Source organism: Fringilla coelebs (assembly GCF_963513975.1).
Source record: "Fringilla coelebs genome assembly, chromosome: 11".
Classification (NCBI taxonomy): Eukaryota; Metazoa; Chordata; class Aves; order Passeriformes; family Fringillidae; genus Fringilla; species Fringilla coelebs.
The window spans coordinates 14266013-14287123 of record NC_140037.1 but is presented as its reverse complement, the minus strand read 5'-3'; the positions used below and the strand labels follow the sequence as shown (position 1 = coordinate 14287123).

Here is a 21111-nt window from a genome sequence, read left to right as displayed (position 1 = left end):
AAAATGGTGAAAGACAGCTCTTCTCAGAGAAGCCTGTGGATCTCTGCCTGAGATCAGCTTAGCTTGACCCTGATGCCTGTGCCTCTCTTCAGGCAAAATGGATCTAACTCCCCTTAATCCTTGCACAGTCCAAAGAACACCGCAGAAAGCAGGACAGATGACTGTTCAAGGTACAGCAAGTAAAACAACCAGAAAAATAAAGTTCCTGTAGAAGAAGATGCTGGATCTCTGTGTATTTCAACATGGACCACACCACAGGTAAAGGCAGCAAGCAACATCTGCCCAGGCCAGTAGGAATGGAAGAATCAACCATGTTACTTGAATAATGACTGCAGGCTTGGGATCCTTATCACAAGGAATTATATCCTTTGATAACTCAGGATACACTAGGGGTGGAGAGAGGTATTCCTCTACTGATGGAGGTAAAGAGGCTCCCTTCTAAAAATGTTCAAAACAGCATTGGAGGTTATTTATTAGCCTTTTGATTCCTCACTCAATATCTAACTGCCCCATGCAGCTGACACAACAGACCCATCTGAGACTAAGATTGCTTTTCGAGCTACAATAACATTGTATTAAAACCGAATTAGTTTGCAATATTTTTGAGTAAAAAATTAGCATATAGCTAACACCTCTCTTAATTATTTGCTTCATTAATGGAAATACTACTATAATGCTGGGCCTTCAGAGAGTATTTTTAATATATAATAAAATACAGGATAAAAATGCAAGCAACTAGGCTTTTGCTGAAAACCAATGAAAAGTCAATTCTTATCAAAGTAGGTGCCATATCTGACAGTGTCAGACTGAAATTGCATGCATTAATTTTGGAGTGTAGAATGAATGCAAGGTCCTTGTAACAAACACTGAAAATTATTAGCAGGTCAATATTTTGTTGCTTAAAAATTCATCATGTAGAGGAGCATTTTATAAGTCCCTACTTAAAAACCATAATCACACACTTTGAAGATCTGTGCAGAAATTTATACTGTTCCAAGTGCTCTTCTGAATGATGATTGCTAAGAAAAATTGGTGACTTGGACCACTGGCTGTATTCCACAGCATTCAGCAGATCTGTCACTTGCATCTATTCTCTACTGGGATGTGCTACTTATCATCTGAGATTCTGGCTCTGTGGGCTCTCTAGGGGAGAAAATAGTGGTACATACATTGGTAACGACATGCTCCATTACAGAGCAAGATGTGCAGAGTGCATTTATTTCAAGAAAACGAAATGTAAATGTATAAAGCACGTAGGAAATCTATTTCAACTCTTAATCTAGTTAAGGGGGATCAAACCTTGATGGTCCTCTGAGGAGGAAGAGAGTTTTTATCCCAGCATGAGAAAATTATGGTCTTTCTTGTTTAAAGATTTTTTTCTTGACAGAGCTTACTCATCAGTCATTGTATTTGCAATTTTTTTTTTTTTTAACATCTTCCCAATCTCTCTTGGAACTGTGGATTCCCTGATTGCATGAGCCTGACAGGTGCTCAGCAGCTCAGGTGAGAGCCACATCTGCCCCCAGTGCATGCCAGCAGGCATCTGCCCTCTTGCAGGACTACTGCTCTCAGCGTCACGCCGCCAGATGAAACATTCTTGTCACAGAGAAAACACATTCCCTTTCCTTGGCAACTGAAAGCCAGTTGCTGACAAGCCCATGAAATGCCATGCAGTACTCGTGGTTCACCCCTATCTTGTTTTTTAAATTCCTATTAGCACAGCAACAGCAACTACTTTCTGTGACGCCTGCAGCAGCACGCGCAGGCAATGCTGACAAAGCCGAGCACCCATCATACCTGTGGAGCAGTCTGGTCCTGTCCACTGTGGCTCACAGCTGCAGAGTCCTGTGTCCAGCAGGAAGGTGCCATGGCCCGAGCACTGCTCCTGGCACACGGGCAGGGCAGTCTCACAGTTGACCCCGCCCCAGCCCGTGGAGCAGTGACATTCCCCCTGCACGCACACGCCGTGCCCAGAGCACATGGGATCCAGGCAGTCCTCTGGAAAGCAGGGAACACACAACTTAGAGCACAAAACTCACACCTTTACCGTAACTTAGCAGTGAAATACATCACAGATTTAGATTAATTTGATGGCTTTTTTGTGCAAATACCCAACAGAAAAAATGTTAACAAACACAAGGGAAAAAGAGTCTGTTAACACCTGTGCAAAAGGATAAGTCAAAAACAAGGAAAAAAAGCAAGCACATAGACTGTCAGAGGCCATATGAATCTCTTGTCATGGATTTTGTCTTATTTTTAAAACACAGATTCCCAGGGCAGATCTATTGCTATAAGTTGGTGAGGTCTGTACTTCAGTAGTAGGGCTGGAAAACAGCTGGAGCAATTAATAGTTAATTCTGTAATTGTGCTTTGTATTTTCATTTGGGTATTAGTGCACTGTGTTTTATTTACATCTGGGAAAAAAAAGATTTATTCTTTCCCCTTCCTGTGAAAAACTATCTCTATAGCTGAAAATTTGCTACAAAAAAAGGTTATCCACTAAGACTGAGTAGTGAATCTCTGACTCAATGCTTGCTGTAATAAAAAAATTCCCATACACATAAAAAATATGTGCTGGGCAATTGCAGGTAATGAACAGCTTCATAAAAGTCATAATGTACTGATGAACAATTTGCAAACAAAGAACTAAATTTGTTCTCAATTTGGATTAAACTATTCCTAGTGAAAAATTCAGGAGCTGTGTAGAGGAATTTAAATCAGCTGGTTAGTGCTGTATGAGCAGCATATTCTTCCACAAAGCCCCAGCACTGCTTTAACAAGACAGGTTTTAAGCAGGAAGCAGCCAGCCTTCCCTGGAGGCTGCAGGAAGACTGTGGAGCTGAAGGATCTGTGGGCTCTGAGTATGAGAAACAATTAGCCAGAAGCCTATTGATGTTATATTGTGCTTCAGACTGATCTTAGAGACACTGTGAAAGTTCTGCTAGGTATTTCTCAAGTATCAGCACAAGTACTGTTTCAATAATTAAACTGTAACTTTACAAACAGTATCCTGTGTTACAGGAATGAAGAGATGTTTTCTGCTCCAGGAAGGAAAGGCTAAGTATTTCAGAAATAGAAATGAATAGCCTCCAGTTTATAGGACCTTTCAATCTAAAATAAAGAAGTAAAGCTTTATCTTTTGAACTGCTTTGCCACCAATTTAACATTTTATTTATTTATTCTGTACCTTTTTAAGCCTTCCAGGCTTGTGCACAGTAATTCTGAGAGAGGGAATCAGTGTTTCTGGACAATGCACATCTTGCTAAGCACAAGACAGAAATACACAGCAATTTTCCCTCATCCTGACACAGCTCTATATTTTGCTGATATTTTAAAATTAATAGAGTGACTCCATTTTAGGAATGATAATCTGGCAGGACAAATTCAAGGGACCCCCCATAGCAATGAATACATGGAGTTACTGGTGCTCCCTGGATAGTACATCTGCTGCTGTGTCTGTTAACAGCACTGCTATAAGACTAAATCTTGTTTACATACAATAAAATAATCTTAATTCCTTACAGAATTCCCTAACTACTACACAAGCGATGTTTTACAATAAAAACTGAACAGTCATATCAAGGACACACTGTTACAATAAAACCCCACCACACTTGGTTACACAGGTTTGTTTCATCCACCATATTTCAGTATTTCTACATAATTACACCTTATTTTATAATTTAAATAAGTTTCTTACTTTAAAAATCGAATGTTTTCCCAGTCTCAGTTTCAATAGCTGTCTGATTACATTTATGTCATTTTTTTTCCTAACCATTTTCCAGGATCTCATTATGGCAAGAAACAAAGCAACTAAAAACAGCAGTCAGCCTCTCACCAGCCACAGGCTTGTTCAGCATCACGGCCTCACTGAGGAAATCTGTGTATTACTTGCTTTTTCCCATTTGGGTTTTCTTGGTTTCTGAAACTACCAACAATTGACTATGTCAGAAGCATTCTCTTGATCCTCCCTTTAAAAACCATTCCAGGTATGTCAAATCTATCAAATTCATCCTGGACATTTTTCTGACTAGAGAATTCAAGCAACATAAAAAGCCTCCTGTGTGTGCTACTCAAAAGAATTACTGAAAATCTCTATAGCAGGACACACAAAGTATGCTGTCAGGAGCTCCAGGCTAAGGGGACTAGTGAAAAATCATCAAATCAGGGAAAGCAAGAGGAAGAGTTCTGTTTTCTGAGGCTATGCACAAGGGAAAAAAGTCAAAGCTGATGAGCAATCTCAGACATGCTGAGGGAAACAACAACTTCTTCTGTTTATAGATGAGAGCAGAGACACATCAGTACCATAACCAGCAAAAACACAATACCTTCTTCTCACAGAATTTCCCACTTTTTGTTAGCCAAGCCTTAAAGGATGGCAGTTTAGTACCATGAGCAAAGGCTCCCAGTAAAAATAACATATGACAACAGAATTACACAATGCTCTGGTAAAATAACTTTATATTGTCAGCTTTATATTGTCAAAAAAATCTAAGATGCAACAGAATGAAAAAGGGAAAAGCTGATTGCAGTTGTCTGATTGCTTTGGAGAACTACATCATGTTTTGTTTAAATGACCTTCTGACTGCCTTACCCTGAGCTTTTGGCCAATAAAAATAAATAATTTCATCTTTTCAAATGAAAATGTGAATTTTATGTGATCAGTTCACAGGACTGTTAACAAGACCTGAATACCTTTACCTTTGAGAAACTTCTATCTTAACATTACTTTCTGTGAGACAGTAAAGGTAGTCTTTAGCAAAATAGTTCTGCTTCACAGAAAGCTGATCACATCCCTGTGAGTTTTTACCTACCTCAAACCAGGTGGAAATTAAAGACAAAAATCAAACCCCCCTGACTATAGAGAAGGAAATTTCACAAACCTTCCTCACAAATCTCTCCTTTGTATCCAGGGACACAGATGCAGACACCCATGATGCAGGTGCCATGGCCAAAGCAGGTTGGATCGATACACTGCTCTTCTGGAACATCACACTCTGGACCTTTCCAGCCATTTCGACACACACAGTGACCTTTCTCATATTCTCCATTTCCACTGCACAGCACTGGACAGGAATCTGAAGAAGGCAGATTGACCTTTTTAATGTATTTACATACTTACATAGATTAACATTTATTGCATTTATCGTTCTGTAAAATTGCTTTTCCACTCCAGCTCCTCAAGCCTTCATTTGGTTCAGACTGAAATCTTTGAACTAGGCAGTGCAGCAGTAATACAATGTCCTTGTCTGCTCAGTCTGCCCCTCTCATACACCTTCATTTTGACCAGAAATGGGATATCTTAGAAGGTAAAACCAACTCTCCCCTTGATTGGCCTCTGCAGAAAATTTGCAGGGGTGCCTGATTTTCAGTAAGATTAATATTTATTTCCTGTGAACTGAAGCAAGATCCTGCCTTTTTTCTTCTAAGAAGCCTTAATATCATTGAAATTGCAGCCATTTCTGATCTGTCTGTAAACCAGCAATGTGGAAGCTTACTTTTACAATCCAGTATAAATTTCTGAGCCAATTGAGTCTTAAGAAAATAAACCCTACATTTGAGGAGACATTGGGAAATCATGAGAACTTCTGGACATCACATGCAGTGGATAATAGATAATACTGACAGAAATATCTGAAACAGAACTAAGCTTACTTAACATGTTTTTTGCCTTAATGCTGGAAAACTGTCTCTAAGCTGCTTTAGGTTTCTTATCTGCACCCTATTCAAGTTAAGACTACAGAAGCATTTGATTTACTTATGTTTTCTCCAAAGTGAAACTGTTTGTCACTTTTAAGTAACAGAAAACATTATGCTATGCTAACCACCTATTTAAAAATGTATTTTACAATTACAGACAGGATGCCAAGGTGGTTGGAGGAACCTATTAAATCTGAAAGTCAGGGAGGGAGAAGTGGTTGATCCGTGTCAACTCAAGTACAGCATAAAGAAAGTTTCCACATGTGTGCTTGCACTGTATCTGCCATCTGGCTGGAAAAAGGAATTTAATCTCCTTTAATCACTTTGAATCTTTGCAAGCCCAGCAGTCACACACCATAATCATGATCCCTGTCATGCACCATGGGTCAGTTAATATGAGATTACCTTTTGCACAATCAGGACCAAGGAATCCTGGGAAGCAGTGGCAGTGGCCTGAGATACATTCTCCATTCCCATTGCAATTAGTAGAGCAGTCATCCAGGATTTCTGTTTATTCAGGCAATTGTGCACAAAGAAAAACATAAATTGGTTGAATTTGAAATGAATGGCATCTTCACCTCACTCTGCAGGACACATCTCAACATACAAATAGGTGCAGAAGCAGTAAAAAACCCATTTTCATTCATAGGGAGCATAAAACAAAACTCCTGTTCAAGCAGCTTACAAATATTTATTAGATTTTTTTCTTGACAGCTTTGAGATAACAGGTGCATCATTTATATTACAACAAAAAGCTTTTAAAGTAAGTGTTCATGTAAAATTTACCACCATTAAAAGCACTGCAGGAACCTGAGTATTTGCTGAAAAATGTCCACCTTAAACACTTTCTTTTCTTGCTGAAGTAATTTGTCTGAAACCTGTTTATAGAGTAAATTGCCTTCTATTGTGTTCATTTGAACCATGTGAATTGAATCCCCTGGAGAAGGGCAGGATTTCCACTTCTATACAATCAGATAAACAAAAAAATAATCTTTTGTACAGTGATGAAATCCAATGTGATAAAGAACTAAGAACTAGATTTGAAGGGAAAAAACCCCACCTTCAGTTCTGATCTTAAACTTGCCCATGTTTTATCTCACAGCTTTGGATATTAAGCCACTTAACCTCACACATCTGAGGACAGGCTCCTATCTGTACACGGATTAGCTGGCTCCAATTCACACATGTATTTCCTACAGGAATGCAGTGGATTTACTGATTTCTATGGATTTTCCATACAGAATATGAAATAAATTGAAGCTCAGATGATCCTGTGTGGGGTAGGTCGCTGTTAGACCAGCTCCAGGACCGAGGGGCTCTGCAGCCCATGCAGGTGCTGGATGGGAGGGAGGCTCTGGAGCCAGAGGAACTGGGACTCTCAGTGGCCACATCCACTAAGAGATGTCGTGAAGTACCTCTGGCTATAGAAAAATGGGAAACTTGACACCTTTCCCACAAAATAATTGAGGAGAAAGAAGAAAAATCAGATATACAATTAATAAAAATAACTGCTATAAGTGTATTTTTATCATAATTATGGGCACTTAGATAAGGATTAGCTCCTCTTGAAAACTCCTGTGGTTATATGGATTCATTCTTTTCAGGCTGTCAGTTTATACTAAAGAACAGACATTTGATATGCATCTGTTCACCAGATACCCACAACCTGTACACAAAAGTCTGTTTTGAAGTTAAAAAGACAGCTCATTTTTAGAAGGAAGATTTTTTCATAGAAATGCTGGTCATTACTAATTTTTTGTATTACTGTTCCTTATCAACTCTCCTATTGCTCTATGGCTGCACTTGCCTGCCTTCTCTCTGTTTTTCTAGAATCACATGGCAAATGAACCCTACACTGATCTGAAGTGAAGAATGAATGGTTTGAGAAGTTACTCCCCCTCTGTGCAGTCTCCAGTTTGGGCTGCCCTTTATTTAGTTAACAGAAGTACTTGAAGCATGTCACATTTTGTATGCAATTTACCCTCCTTGGAAAAGTCTGATCAGAATTTCAGTAAAAATCAATTTTGTACATAACTAGCATGGAGCATCTTGAAATACAATCTGACAGATGCTGATGAGGGGCATGGCTGGTTCTCAGGAGCATTTGGCAGAGATGCATCCAAGCTCTTCCTTTGTTCTCAGGGTTTCTGGTCCTGGTTGATTCCTTTGCTGGCAGAGAAGTCAAATATGACCTCTAGACCAGTCTGAGTAAGAATAAGAAGAATGCCTCAAGGATATAGATTTTTTTTTTTTTTGTGGACAAGAAGAAACAATCAAGTTATGATGCACAGAGAGCTAGGAGAAGAACAGGTATCACAATAGCTGGCAGTGTTGCCAAATGCACAAATGCACAAGCAGTAGATCCTTGCAGCAGCATGAACAGACTTTTTCCCAAAAATGTCTTCTTGCATTTTGAAGATGAAGCACAAGGATTCCTGCCTGCACTGTGGCTCACATGCTTCCCCCTGGCATAGTCTCTTCTGCTTGTTGGCCACAGAAGGGATGGACAACAACTTTTTTACCACATGCAACATGAATTAAAGTCTGGCAATTAATTTCATTTTTGGGGTGGGGGGTGTGGGGGAAGGGGAGGAGTAGAAGTTATACTTATAAATGAAATATTATTTAAACCATCCTGTATAAACTCTGCTGTCTTACAATAAAAATAAACAAGGGATCAGGAATTTGGACGCTGGGCTGGAGTTTGGACAGGTTTTATGGTCTTTGTAGAGCATCTGCAAAGATGCCTCACAAATTGCTTGACTCAGATGGAATTGAATAATGGCATATTTTCTTGCAGAAGGTCAACTTTTTTGAACAGAGCAAATATGAAATTTTACACCAGAACCAGTCACTACAACTCTATCTCAATTTCTAATTTTTTTTTTTCTTCAATGCAAGTCCTTCAGAATCTGGATATTTGAATCATACTGTCCTGCTCTGCAAGGTGTTTACCACACAGTAAAAATAGCATCCACTTGCTCTCAAGAGCAGATGGCACGTCCATTACTAGTAAAGACATCTTGCTCAACATATGGTAGAACAGGTTAACGAAAGGGTAGAGTGGTTAAAGTCTTGCAGCAAACTGAGACTGTCATAAATACAACACTTCACCTAAATTTAAGTTCCAAAAATGCCCTATATGTGAGGACTGCTCACTCCAACACCTACAGCTGCAAACACCTGCCCACCTATACATGTTAAAAAGGCAGGAGGAATCTCACATGCAACCAGGACACTGCCTCCTGCATTTGTCCTCTGTATTCCAAACAAAATGGTGCATTTGAGTAACTTCATAAAAAACCAGCATCCATCCATCAAACAGCACTCACAAACAAATCCACAAAAGATTTTCTAAATTACAGCTGACTAAAATACTGGAAATAAGGACTTAAAGCCTGGATAATTTTTGTAGGATTTATGGCCCACATAAGTAGAGAGTGCAGATATAATCTCTTTTACTTGGAAAAAGATAACACCAGAAATCATTCAAGCATTTAAGCTGTCATATAAAAATCTGAACAGACGAAAACTTCACACTTAATTTGATAACATCCATCTTTAATATACAAATATTGCTATTTGTCTAATATTGGCTTAACACGATGTTGCTCCACTGAGGTTAATTAAACTAAGCTGAAATAAAACATATTTAAGAGAATACTTAAGAGGAACTGGAATACATCAAAAAACTCTTTGCAATGTAATAATCATAATTATATAGTGATTTTTCTTACCAATAGCTGTAGTTAGTACAAACACTTGCTCTACTTTCTTTCCATCATTGTAGAATGCCATATGCCAAGCTCCTTGATCCATGTACTCAATGAAACCTGTCTCTTGCAGTGAAGTCAAGATCAGGTTCCTGGGAGCTTGCTGAGGCTCCTCTGAGTTTTTTGGTTCCTGTTTAATTAACTGTTTTCCATCCATCAGTTTTACAAAATCAAACTGAAATAATAATGAGCAAAAATTAACCACCTAGCAAATATTCATGAATCTACTCTGCATGTCTCTTTCAAACATGAATTAACAGTTGAAATCTTAAGAGGAATTGCCTAAGTATTCACTAATGTGGACAGCAATTGCATAACCCAGTCAATTTGGCTTAAGTTTACATACAAAAAGCATTATCATAGTTCAGAAATGTGGCATCAGAACTGGCCTAGCTGTTTGCTATGGCAGGGTAAAATCAGGCTTGCTGCACTAGATACAGCAGATTCAGTCCAAAAATTACATCTCTTCAATGGGAATAATTCCAAAATTCCCAAGGTGTAGTGCCTGTGCTATGCAGCTATTCATTTCAAATGCCAAGAGCAGATTAAAAATCTGTAGTTCTTTATCAGAGTTTTAAATCCTTAACCCCCTTGATATCACTATCACATATCAAAACCTCAATATACTTTTTCTTTATATTTATTTTTAGTAATGCAAATAAGTATATATTTTCTTACAGGAAAGTTCTCAATACCAGGTGGATGCTGACAACTTCAATGCTTGTTACCCTCAAAGCACCAGAGATTTCTATGAATCCCTGTTCAAGAAATACATATATTTCTCTAGGTTTTTTAGGTATTCTGATTTTCAGTAAAGTTCATTGTCAGCTCAACGGAAGATGCAGCCTCAATTAAAGCCAGTGACAGCTGAAAGTGCTTATTTCTAATATCAAAACTCTAGTAAAAATTTTTTGAGGTTAGAGTAGATGATCTCCAGTGGTCCATTATAGACAATATTTCCATGATTCCATGTATGTTTATCACACTCTGTGGAGTGTGATCCTGCTATAAAGAAAGATGAAAAATTTACTATCCATAAAAATGACAGCTTCATATGCCAAATACATTAAGCCTAAACAAAAAAGTTGAACGTGACCAGCAATATTGCATGTGACTGCTTAGCTAGATTTTTCTCTTGCAAAATCCCCAGGAGTAAGCACTCAAAAATAATTCTGATCTCAGAAACCAGAGGCAGTTTTTTTCTTTTCTATTACCTCTTTAGAGTGACTGTACAATCTATTTGTTTTAAGGGAATCATAAAAAAATTAAAGCATTTTCGAGTGAACTGGAATTTCATTGCTTGCACAGAAGACACTGGATCTATGCAGCAGGACAGTGTGTACCTGCTCAGCCTCCCAGACAGTCACATCCCTGAGGTCACAGCTGCTGACCTGTCTGGTATGACATGAGAGAGCATGGTTTGAGGTATTGCCAGAGCTCAGCAAAAGAAAAGGATAACCAGACTGGTTACAGCCAGTCCTTTCCTCCCTCTCTGCTTTGAAAGCACGTCGTGAACACTCCTGTCCACTGCTGATTGAAAATATAAGTATGATAGAACCAGGATCATTTCCAATTACCTGAGTATGAGTAGGTGGGATGTTTCTTCTGCCATAAATTCCCAGCAGAGAATCCTTTGCCAGTGAAATGTTGAATTTCAGGTACACAGGGTGATGTATGGTAATTTGGAAGCGCCAGAATAAACCAGGTGGGATGGTCTGCATAACTTGTGCTCCAATCTCTACTTCTCCTGTGTCTATGGCCCGGCCCTTCTGAAACACTGATTTTCCAGAAACAAACAAATAGTCAGTTGAGTATTTACAGTGGGTGAAGAGAGAAGGTTACAAGGTATAAACGTGCCTTAGATATATTGGAATATACAAAAATCAACTTCTAACACTGATAACTGCATTTTTTATTCAACAAGCTGGAAAACACAAACAAACATGAACAACATATTTCCAACAACAAGTGTCATGGTGTATTTTTGTCATGATTTTTGCTGATTATGAACACTTTACTGATTAGGAAAAGGTGGAACTGCTGCTGTGTAAACCACAGTCCTTGCCCATCAACTATGCAACCAAAACACATTTAACTGCGAATACACAGAGCGAGGACAGTGGGAAATTCTTCCTCTGGCACAGATTTCAGACTGCTCCTGAAGGGGCATTGCAGAAGCTACACAAATGGTTCCCAGTGAGGACAGAAAATCCATCAAACCTGGTAGTTCAAAGCCCCTGTCCAAGGCCCGGATTTCTATTAATCACCATTCCTAATGGTTTTATTATGGTAGTGTTAATCTAGTCCTGAAGAAGTGAAGAACATCTGCTCTGGCTTGGCCTTCATGAAAGCATCATAGGGGCATGAAGACAAACAAAGGCACTCTGAAGATAAAACTGGCATAATTTCATAATGCTGGACCATAAATTTGCAGACATCTACAATGTGTACCTTCACATATGTGTGTGAAAGTGCTGAGACACACAGGGAAATGGAATGCATAAGGAAGACTTTGCCAAACTAAATTGGAGCTGGCTTGCTTTGCTGGCTTTTATCACCATCTTTATGTTTTTTACTGCCTGTCCGTGATCAGCATTGTGACATGCTGCAAATCCTGACCCAATCCTGCTAACATTTGAGCTAATTCCACTGAAAGGTTTGTAAAACTCTCTTGACATTTCCATACTCTGAACTAAAGTAAAAGCAGGATAGTGTGTGGCATTAGAGGATGAGTCAAGAGAAGACTGAATTCAGCAGCCATACCTATGTTTCATTTCATTCTAAAATCACAATGAAAAATAACCAGGAGCAAAGTGACTGGAGCCTCATCTCTTACAATACATGGATATAAATACCTAAACCAACATAATGTATGTGAAATTTTCTAAATCACCCCTGGAAATGAAAACAGCAGTAGCAAAGCTAGGGCCAGCTTTTGCCTGAGTGTGTTAATAACAAAGCCCCTCTGTGGGACCTTACATAGGCTTTAACTAGCGTAGGAAGTACTTAGCATTCTTAATGAATAGACATTCAATTTACAAGGAAGGAGCAATTCTCAGGGCACCAGATCTTCCAGCTTTACAGCTGCTTTGTGTCATCAAACCCACAGCAAGAATGAGGGACTAACTTATAACACCTCACCATGTAAATACATCTATTTTTAGAGTAGGAACTTGTAATACAGTACTCTAAAAATACACCACTTTTTTCTGAGTTAAAATATTTCCAAATTGTTCAACGTGAGACTACTTCTGCCCAATTTGCTTAACGGAAAAAATTTTGAATGTTGAGTTTTGAAAAGAGAATTAAACTTCTCTGTTGTAGAATGAACACCCCAACCCATAAAAGTTCCTACCTAGCTTATGTAAATTTAAAAACCTTCTCCCCTATTTCCAATACTCTAGAGATATTAAATCTTAATGATTCTTTGCAAGCAATTACCCTGGGTTAAGCAAAACACTATGGTACTTTTTGAAGATATTGACACATGGTAATTAATATGATTCAATTACAAGACAGCAGAGCACTAAGTAAAAAGCCAAGGATACAGTATAATTTTTGAAGTTAAAGGCATTACTGGCCACTGTTCAAGGTCTTTAACACATAGTAACTATTTGTATTTCGGAGTGAGAAGGTCTGATTCACTTGTTGAAAAGAAAAAGTGTTATGTTGTCAGTCTGGGTGAATTCTCACTAATTATTATCAAATTATGCTGAATATCATATTAGTGTTGTGATGTACCTTGGGAGTTTTTCCACATTTGGCTGAAAATAACTTTGCTTTAGCAATAATATAAGCTTAAAAAAAACCCAGATGCACTTATATGTACATATATCTCATCCCTTGGGAAAGAAGTGCTAACAGGAGAACACACATACTATCTGCCCCTACTGTTAGGATGCAGTTGCAGAATCCCCACCTTTCAAATGCTAATTTTTCAGACACCCATAGAGCATGGAAAGCCCTTTGTACAGGTCATGCCTGAAATGCGTATTTTCATCTTCACTGCACCACTCTGTTTTCTTTACAGAAAAATAATTTAGGTTTGTTTCTGTGTTTAGTTGAACTAAGCAGGTATTTGGCTGTACAAAAAAGGCACCTGAAAGCACACTCCTCACAGACTGTGCTTGTGTACTTTCTTGTTCTTTCTTGAAAAAGTCTAAAATAGGCTTTTAAAGTTACAGCGCTGCAATTCAATTCTGCCCTTGTTGTAAAAACATTTTTAGTGTATGACAAAGTATCATTTAATTATCTATATTCAATTCCTTGTACAGCTCCCAATCTTGCCAACAGGGGTATTAATTCTCCCCTATGCTTTCTAAGCACAGTTTCCTCAGAAGTCTAAAACAGAAGATAGATTCCTAATCACAGCTTTCTCTTGGCTTCAAGAAAGAAAAACCCTGAACAGCGTGGTGCCAATTACCTCCACAAGAATATACCCACATGCCTATTACTGCTGATCCTGAAACAATCCATTTCCTTGTACTCCCCTGATAAATACCAGCATCAATAGGATATCTGACTTTTTAATCACATTACTACATATTAAAATGTTAACTCATAGCTGTGGGTCAGTGTGTTATAAGGTGCCTTCTTGAAGAAATCTGACTTCCTGGTTTAAAAACTTGATTTTCATTAAAAGATTAGTTAAAAATATATGCTTTCAAAGTCTGGAAAAGCATTCTGTGCTGCTGCATTGAGTTGGGAAAATGGGAGGTCACCAGTTTCTGACAGCAGTTATTTATTCCTGTGAAATTACATCAGAGGCTTCAAGTTTACAGGCAAAGCATGAACTTTCTGTGGGATCCTGCTGTAGGGAAAGGAGTTGCCTGTTTCTAAGTCCTCCTTTTCATCACTTCTAGATGGAGAATTCGGAGGATTGGGAATAAAATTATTGCTATATATTAAAAGTGATGGAGAGAAAGAAAATGAGCAAAAAGACTAGCCAGTCAGACTATGCATGTACTAATTCCACATGATTTTTCTTGTGTTTTCCCAAGTGTATTCTCCTTGCTATCTTAAACTCTGGATTACATGTTACCCCCAAAATGTGAAAGGGGACAAGTGAGACAATAGTGTAGATCTATTCTTGACTGACCTCTGAAACTCTTGGAGAAGCCCTCAGTGAAATGGCTCAGCTGTCACAGGACTCTGTTCTTTAGTGCTGTGGGCGAGTTGTGTAGCTACACTAAAAACTGGGATTCCCAGGGGCAAGGCAGGTGGTTTGTACTTTTACCTACTACACTGAGTCTTTATAGACTTGCATATTCTTTTCTCTATTCCAACCATCTAACTTTGAAGATTTCTGATGTTTTCCTACACATCCTTCTTTGGAAGCCAAATGCATTGGAATAGCTTTTATTAAATCTGTAATACATTGACAAAATGATTTAACACAGTTGAGGAGAACTGTTTGAGATATTTTCCATGGTGCACCAGGACAAAAATACAAAAGTGTATAAAACATTTTCTACAACTCATTACAAATCCATTCTAAGGGATGAAATAATGGAAAACAACATCGTCTCCTTATGTGTATTCCTATTGTTCATTTATCTAATATGATCTCTATCCAGTTGTGCCACACTGATTTCCAAGATTATTGATGTGTGGTGCAATCTTCCTCCTGGAGGGACTGGTACTACAGTGTTCCACTTTGTTGCCTATTTTCAGCCATGTATCTTACCCAGAACACACAAAATCAGATCCCTGCTCTGCTCCAAAATTTGAAAGCTCTGTAAGTCTCCTATCACTGCAGAGCTACCAGTACAATTTCACTTTTCTCCTAACAACTGGAAAGATTAGGTTTCATATTCCACTCCTGTTCACTTTGATCTGATCTGATTTATCCACTTTTTCTGAGTACCACAAAAGGAAATGGGAAGGCCATTTTCTTTTTATGGTCAGAAAGCCTTGACATGATGGTTGATGGGAAGCACGGGCCAGAGCATCTGACTAGGACTGGAGCAGGGGATCAAACAACAAAAACATCAAATCACAGGACTTAAGAGGAAGGAACTACAGATCTCAGACAGATCCTTGTCTGTTTCACACCCCGGCTGCACGGCCCACTCCTTTCCTGTCCTGGCTCAGGCACTTCAAGAGGTCTGGTTCAGCCCCTTCCTTGGCAGAAGATGATTTGTGTTCTTTAACAAAGCCATCTGACTGATGTGGCCAGGCTGTGCAGGAGACAATCAATCCCTGCAGTGGGCACAGGGACACAGTGAGTGGCAGAGGGAGGTGGGAGGGCAGTGCAGGGCTGTGCCCCTGGCAGCAGGGAGCTGCCACGCTGGCTCAGGCATTTTGTGAAGCTGTGGGAGATTCCTGAGAGCTGATTCACTGTGACTGGGTCAGCTGGGATGTGACAGGACACTGAGCTTTAGCTTACACCTTCAAGAACTGGATGCCTTGAAAAGCATTAAGATCTCTACTCCTCTGCACATCCTGACCTGTCAATACAAGAGGTTCCCTTTGCCTGAGACTGACTTTGTTCAGCAAGACAGGCACAGTGTCAAGCCCTCTGCACAAGAGGGAATGAGGCAAATATGGTCTCCCCTTCCTTGTTTTAAGACAGAAGCCAAACACTCTCATCTCTTCCCTCACTGTGCTACTGAACCTTCCTTTCTAAGCTGGTTTCTTCCTTTCTAATGGGCTGGTTGCTAATTTCAGTGAGAGTCCTGTTAAATGAACCTATCTGGTTATGGGCTTTTCATACCTCTTTTAAAATTACACTAAAGAAGATAGAACCTGAACTCAAAATGCTGTCAAAATGTAGAAAAGACAGGAGCTGAAGAGCAGTAATGTTTAACTATTCATCATCTGCCTCCTTCTCATTTACACTTACCTTTTTTTTCTGTTTTATCTGAAGCTTTTCCTCCGATTGGTGAGTAAGTAGTATCCATGGATTCTGTTCCCTTATTTCCTTTGCTAACTCCATTTTCATAGAGCTGCCCTTCCACAGGTTGTAGTTGCCAGGTTAAACCAAACAAGTGCACTGCTGCAAAAAAATGAAGACCAATTAATTGGTGTCTAAACTACAGCACCTTCAGTGAGACTACGAAAGAATGCTATGACCCAGTTTCTGCAAAGTCAAGTATTACTTTATTCTGTTAGTAATAAATCAGAATTTCAAGGGGGCTAATGAGCAATTTACCATTTTACCTTAAAACTCAATGTTTAATTAGTTTCCACACTTTCTTCTGGAGCTCAGCCAGGCCAGGGTGATGAATTTCTGCAGCAATTAATGGAATTACTTGCACTTAAAAGGATAACAGTTGAATAAATTCAATATTGTGTGATAGATTCTAATGCTGTATCAGTGTTGTCCCTCAGCTTCTGCCTGTTAAAAATCTCCGATTTTGTTGACAAAAACAATGACACCAATTAAAACTTCTCACCTCTCCAATCCAGTTTGAAGTGAAACTGTGCCCACTGCACTCTGAAACCCTTTCACTTAGGTTAAACATTAGTAAAAACTTACTCTTACTTACTGGTTACTTAACCAGACTTACTCTAGAACTGCACTGCAGATAAAAAGCTGGCTCTACATCTACAATACATGCAATATTTAACAACACAAATTAACGGAAATAGAGTTGTTATTTATGTATGTACAAGGAAAATGACTAAATAAGCCTTTTTAGAAGTTATAAACTATCTTTATTGCCATATGCAGGGGCTGCCTACTTTACTTTGCCTGCAGACCATTCATGTTTTCTGCTTTCCCTTCTTTCTTTCTGATCTGAGGCCTTGAAGGATGGTTGGAGAAAAACAGCAACAGAGGATCTTATTTTAGTATAACATGACAGTATTGCAGTTAGTCTAGACAATTACTCAGGTCTTAGTGAGAAGGGCAAATTATTCCAAGGAAGAGGTTGCCTTAGCATTGAAGTAGCTCAGCAGGGAGGACTGATGACCCATTAAAATATGGATTGAGGATGATCCACACTGAGGAGCTGAAATTGTCACATGAAGAGCAAAGCCTGAGCAGCAGCTCTTTAGCCACATGCAGCAATTTGCACTGAGCAGGATCTGCCCACAGTGGGAGCCTAAAAAGCAATATATTTGCTCTTCCTGAACCGTGTAGGAACCTCAGAGACTCCCAGGAGAAATAAGTATGATCTAGAATAGGTCTTGCATTAAGAAAGTACATGGTTTTATTCTGCACTTGTACATACTTCAAGGAAAATATCTCAATACAACCAGAAAACTTGGAGTCCATTTCCCATGTGTTTGGTCACAAGTCTCCCTTGCACACTGAAAAGTTAAATTATAAAAATTCAACAAAATCCCAAGCCTTGAATGGATTCCTGTCAAGGGCTTGGGAACACTACCACAGGAATGCAAAGCTGCCAAACTACAGCCATTAATTCCAGATCTGTGCACTCCAGGGTCACCCAACTACAGATACGTGATCCAAATCAAGCAAATGAGAGCATTACTGCTGAATTAGTGAGGTGACAGTATTTGAGAGAAATTTACTGCATCTCAAACCACTGACTCACCATCACATCTGGACTCTGGAGACCGGGCAGCACATACCCACTCCCCAGAAGACGTATTAGAAGTGTACTTCTAAGCTTTCTGGTGTCAGTGGTGAGATCTCGAGCTGCATTGCTCATTATTCTATGGTCTTGAAATCACCAAGGGACTGTGATAATACTTTGAAAAGGGTCTTGCAGTCAGATCACACAGTTCAGGTCTGAGTTTTGAGATTCTTAAAGTGAGACAGATCATTGCCACATACAACAAAAAGCACCCTTGACATCTCTAGGGTAAGTGCTCCTACTCCTGACTTGAGCTTCTGGATGGTATTATTGTTTAAAGAGCTATTAACAACCAAAGGGAATGATAGCTAATGAATGCACATTTCATTTATACTAATGCAAATAATTATATAAGCACTTGAAACAGATCACTGGGAGCAAAACACAACTGCCCACATCAATAATAAGCTTTTAGTGGTTATGGAATCCTGACTATGATATTGTTTCTTTCTTACACTATTCCCACTGTTGTTATCATTCAGTTCCTAGGACAGCATTTGCACATGCTGCAGAGGGTAGGTCACAAGGCCAGGGCTGGATGTGTGCTGCACCTTTTCCTTGGTGCACGCTTGGCCACATGGCACTCTGCTCACGTTATCATCCGCTCAACAATTCCAGTCCTTTACTGGCTTTGTCTTCCCTCAGGCTGGGGAAGTGCTGTTGTTTTTATAGCTTGTGCCAAAGCTTGGCAAGCTGCAAAACAATCTGTATCTACATTTGACAGTCAGCTTCCTCCTTGGAAGCACCAAGTGCGTGGCAGAGAGCATGGTCCCTGCCAGCTCGGATGTCTCATCCCCGGGAGCTGACACGGGGCACCGGACTGGGCCACACAATGGGCACAGCTGAGGGTTTACAGCAAAGCACATGCCTGTGAAATTCACCTCTCTGGGAACTGATCTGAATCACTTCTAACACTGCAGAAACCCAGTTACCTTGCAGTCTTAAAACCATTCCAATTTTTATTACATTAGTTATAGCTATTGAGGAGTTACCTTCGGATCCAGGTGATGCTCTGGGAGGAACCAGACCACGAACACCAGTGAAGGCATTAATTCCTCGAGATACTTTTTTCAGAAGTTAACTATAGATATTTATTTAGCAGACACAGAGCTCCCTAACCTCTTCATTTCTGTGATACTTTTACCCAGGGTATACAAAATTCCTATGGAGCTTTTTTCCTACAACATATGTACAGCATGTTTTAAATACACAGTTCTTTCACCAAATAAGATTACATAAAAATTTCAAATCTCTGTCTCTTAAATCTCTTTAGAATAAGTAGGCATGTACTGAATTTCATTAAAAAGCTCAAAAGAACTTCTCTTTTGAGTTATTTGCCCTTTGATTTTCTCTAGTGGATTTCTGGCTTTTACAAAAGGGGCACAGAAAATGCTGTGCAATTCAAGTGTGGGCCACCATGTCACTTCCCACAGCATAAATCCATTTGCAAGGTTCTCAGCTGTATTTCCCATGTGTAATGCCCAGGTGTAAGCTCCTACTCCACAGAACAAATAGGAGATGATACCATCACTCTGTCTAACTTAGTACTGGGCTGGGTAAGAAGGAGGGAATTCACTTTCTGATCTATGTCTCTGCCCTTTTCTCCAAGCTCAACCTTCTGAAGACCTTGACTGCAGCACCCTTGAGGACTGACTAACAGTGTGAAACCCACCATTAGGGCTAGGGATGCATTAGATGATGCAGCTCAACTTCACAAAGAGCAGCCCTTTGATGACTACACTTACATTACAGAAGCAGCAAAAGCTACCCTGGCTCTCCCTGTCTGGCATTCCAAAAAATTTCTGCAATCACATAGCCTGTATTTTGCAGCACCTAAAACACTTCAGGTGTGTAGGGTCTGTAAAGTCACTGCTGAGCTGCTACAGTTCCAGGCAATACCCAAGGGCCAGCAGGCAAATGGAGATGAAGCAGGTTGTTAGCTGGCATGATTGTAAAATTCACACTCCTGTTAGGAGGAGCTGTGGTGAGTCAGCAGGGGCATCAGACCCTAACTTCCATCAGCTGGCCTAACCAAACCTCTCCTCTGACAGCTGAGTGCAATATTCTCCCTGCTGGGAAGAACTGCACTCACCTGAAAAGATATTCTTTCTTGGCTTGCTTGAACATCCAGTATAATCCCCTGTAAATAATTACATTATTACTTTGCTCTGTGCAATCTAGGAGTTGCACGTTGCCATGACCAGAGTTGTACATTGCTTTCACTGAGGTGATCTGGAGGCAAAATTAATCTGAAGGCAAAATTTGATCCTCTTTACATAATGTGGGGAGATAGGGCTTACATGATGGATACAATCATATTTCATTTATATTTTATCAGATAGGCCTTTTTAATTCAAAGTTTCTGATAAAATTCTAACACAAAAGTTGATGCAGATTTTTTTTTTTAACATGCACTATGAATTTTATGGCAAAAGCTAAATTTGCAGGAGTCTGTGGTCAGTGGGTTTGAAGGGACTGGAGGATGCCACAGGATCATGATGGACCTACATTTTTTCCTCAGCCACGCTGTCCTGGCCAGGGCACAGAGTGGAGCTGTGCAGGGTAACTTTAAAAGACCTCTCTCTCTCCAGTACAGAAGATCCTAGTCATAGTACAGAGCTTTTCTTAGCTAAATTATTATGCTTCTTAGGTAAAAAGATAATTATTATGTGTAAAACAGATCTCTTGCAGAAAAAGAAATATTAAAGGCCTACATCATCTAAACTTTCAATAAATTTCTTTCGTGGAATCTCTCAGCAAAGAGATGAAAAGTGAGTGTAACTTTATGCTGCCTAAGGGATTTTCCCCACTCAGAGGCAGGTTTCTGTTGGTTCACATTACTGCTGTAACTGAAACCAGCAGGGCCATGTTCAGAACAGAACTTTGGGTTTTTACCTCTGAAGTAACTGCCCAGATCACTTATTTTGTTCAACATTTAAACAAAACAAACTGACGGTTCCAGACTGACTACCTCAGTCCCCACAATTCTACCGCATACTCAGGTAAATATCCACAAAAATACAAGCAATTTTTTCAGAACTCACTTTATAAACTGGATTAACCTGCCATCTGCTAGGAAGCCAATGATCTAA

The 21111-nt window shown here is 39.4% G+C and overlaps 1 protein-coding gene across 2 annotated transcripts in view; it reads right to left on the bottom strand.

Moving 5' to 3' along the window:
• The window catches only part of TENM1 (teneurin transmembrane protein 1), a gene marked incomplete at both ends in the record, with an annotated part of 224038 nt that overhangs the window by 108734 nt on the left and 94193 nt on the right, over positions 1 to 21111 (bottom strand). For both annotated transcript variants that reach the window (XM_084212897.1, XM_084212898.1), the window contains 6 exons: positions 1798 to 1998; positions 4884 to 5078; positions 6106 to 6207; positions 9438 to 9648; positions 11051 to 11250; positions 16318 to 16470. In XM_084212897.1, the coding sequence (XP_084069023.1) occupies positions 1798 to 1998; positions 4884 to 5078; positions 6106 to 6207; positions 9438 to 9648; positions 11051 to 11250; positions 16318 to 16470 (1062 nt within the window). The remainder of the gene's footprint in view (positions 1 to 1797; positions 1999 to 4883; positions 5079 to 6105; positions 6208 to 9437; positions 9649 to 11050; positions 11251 to 16317; positions 16471 to 21111) is intronic.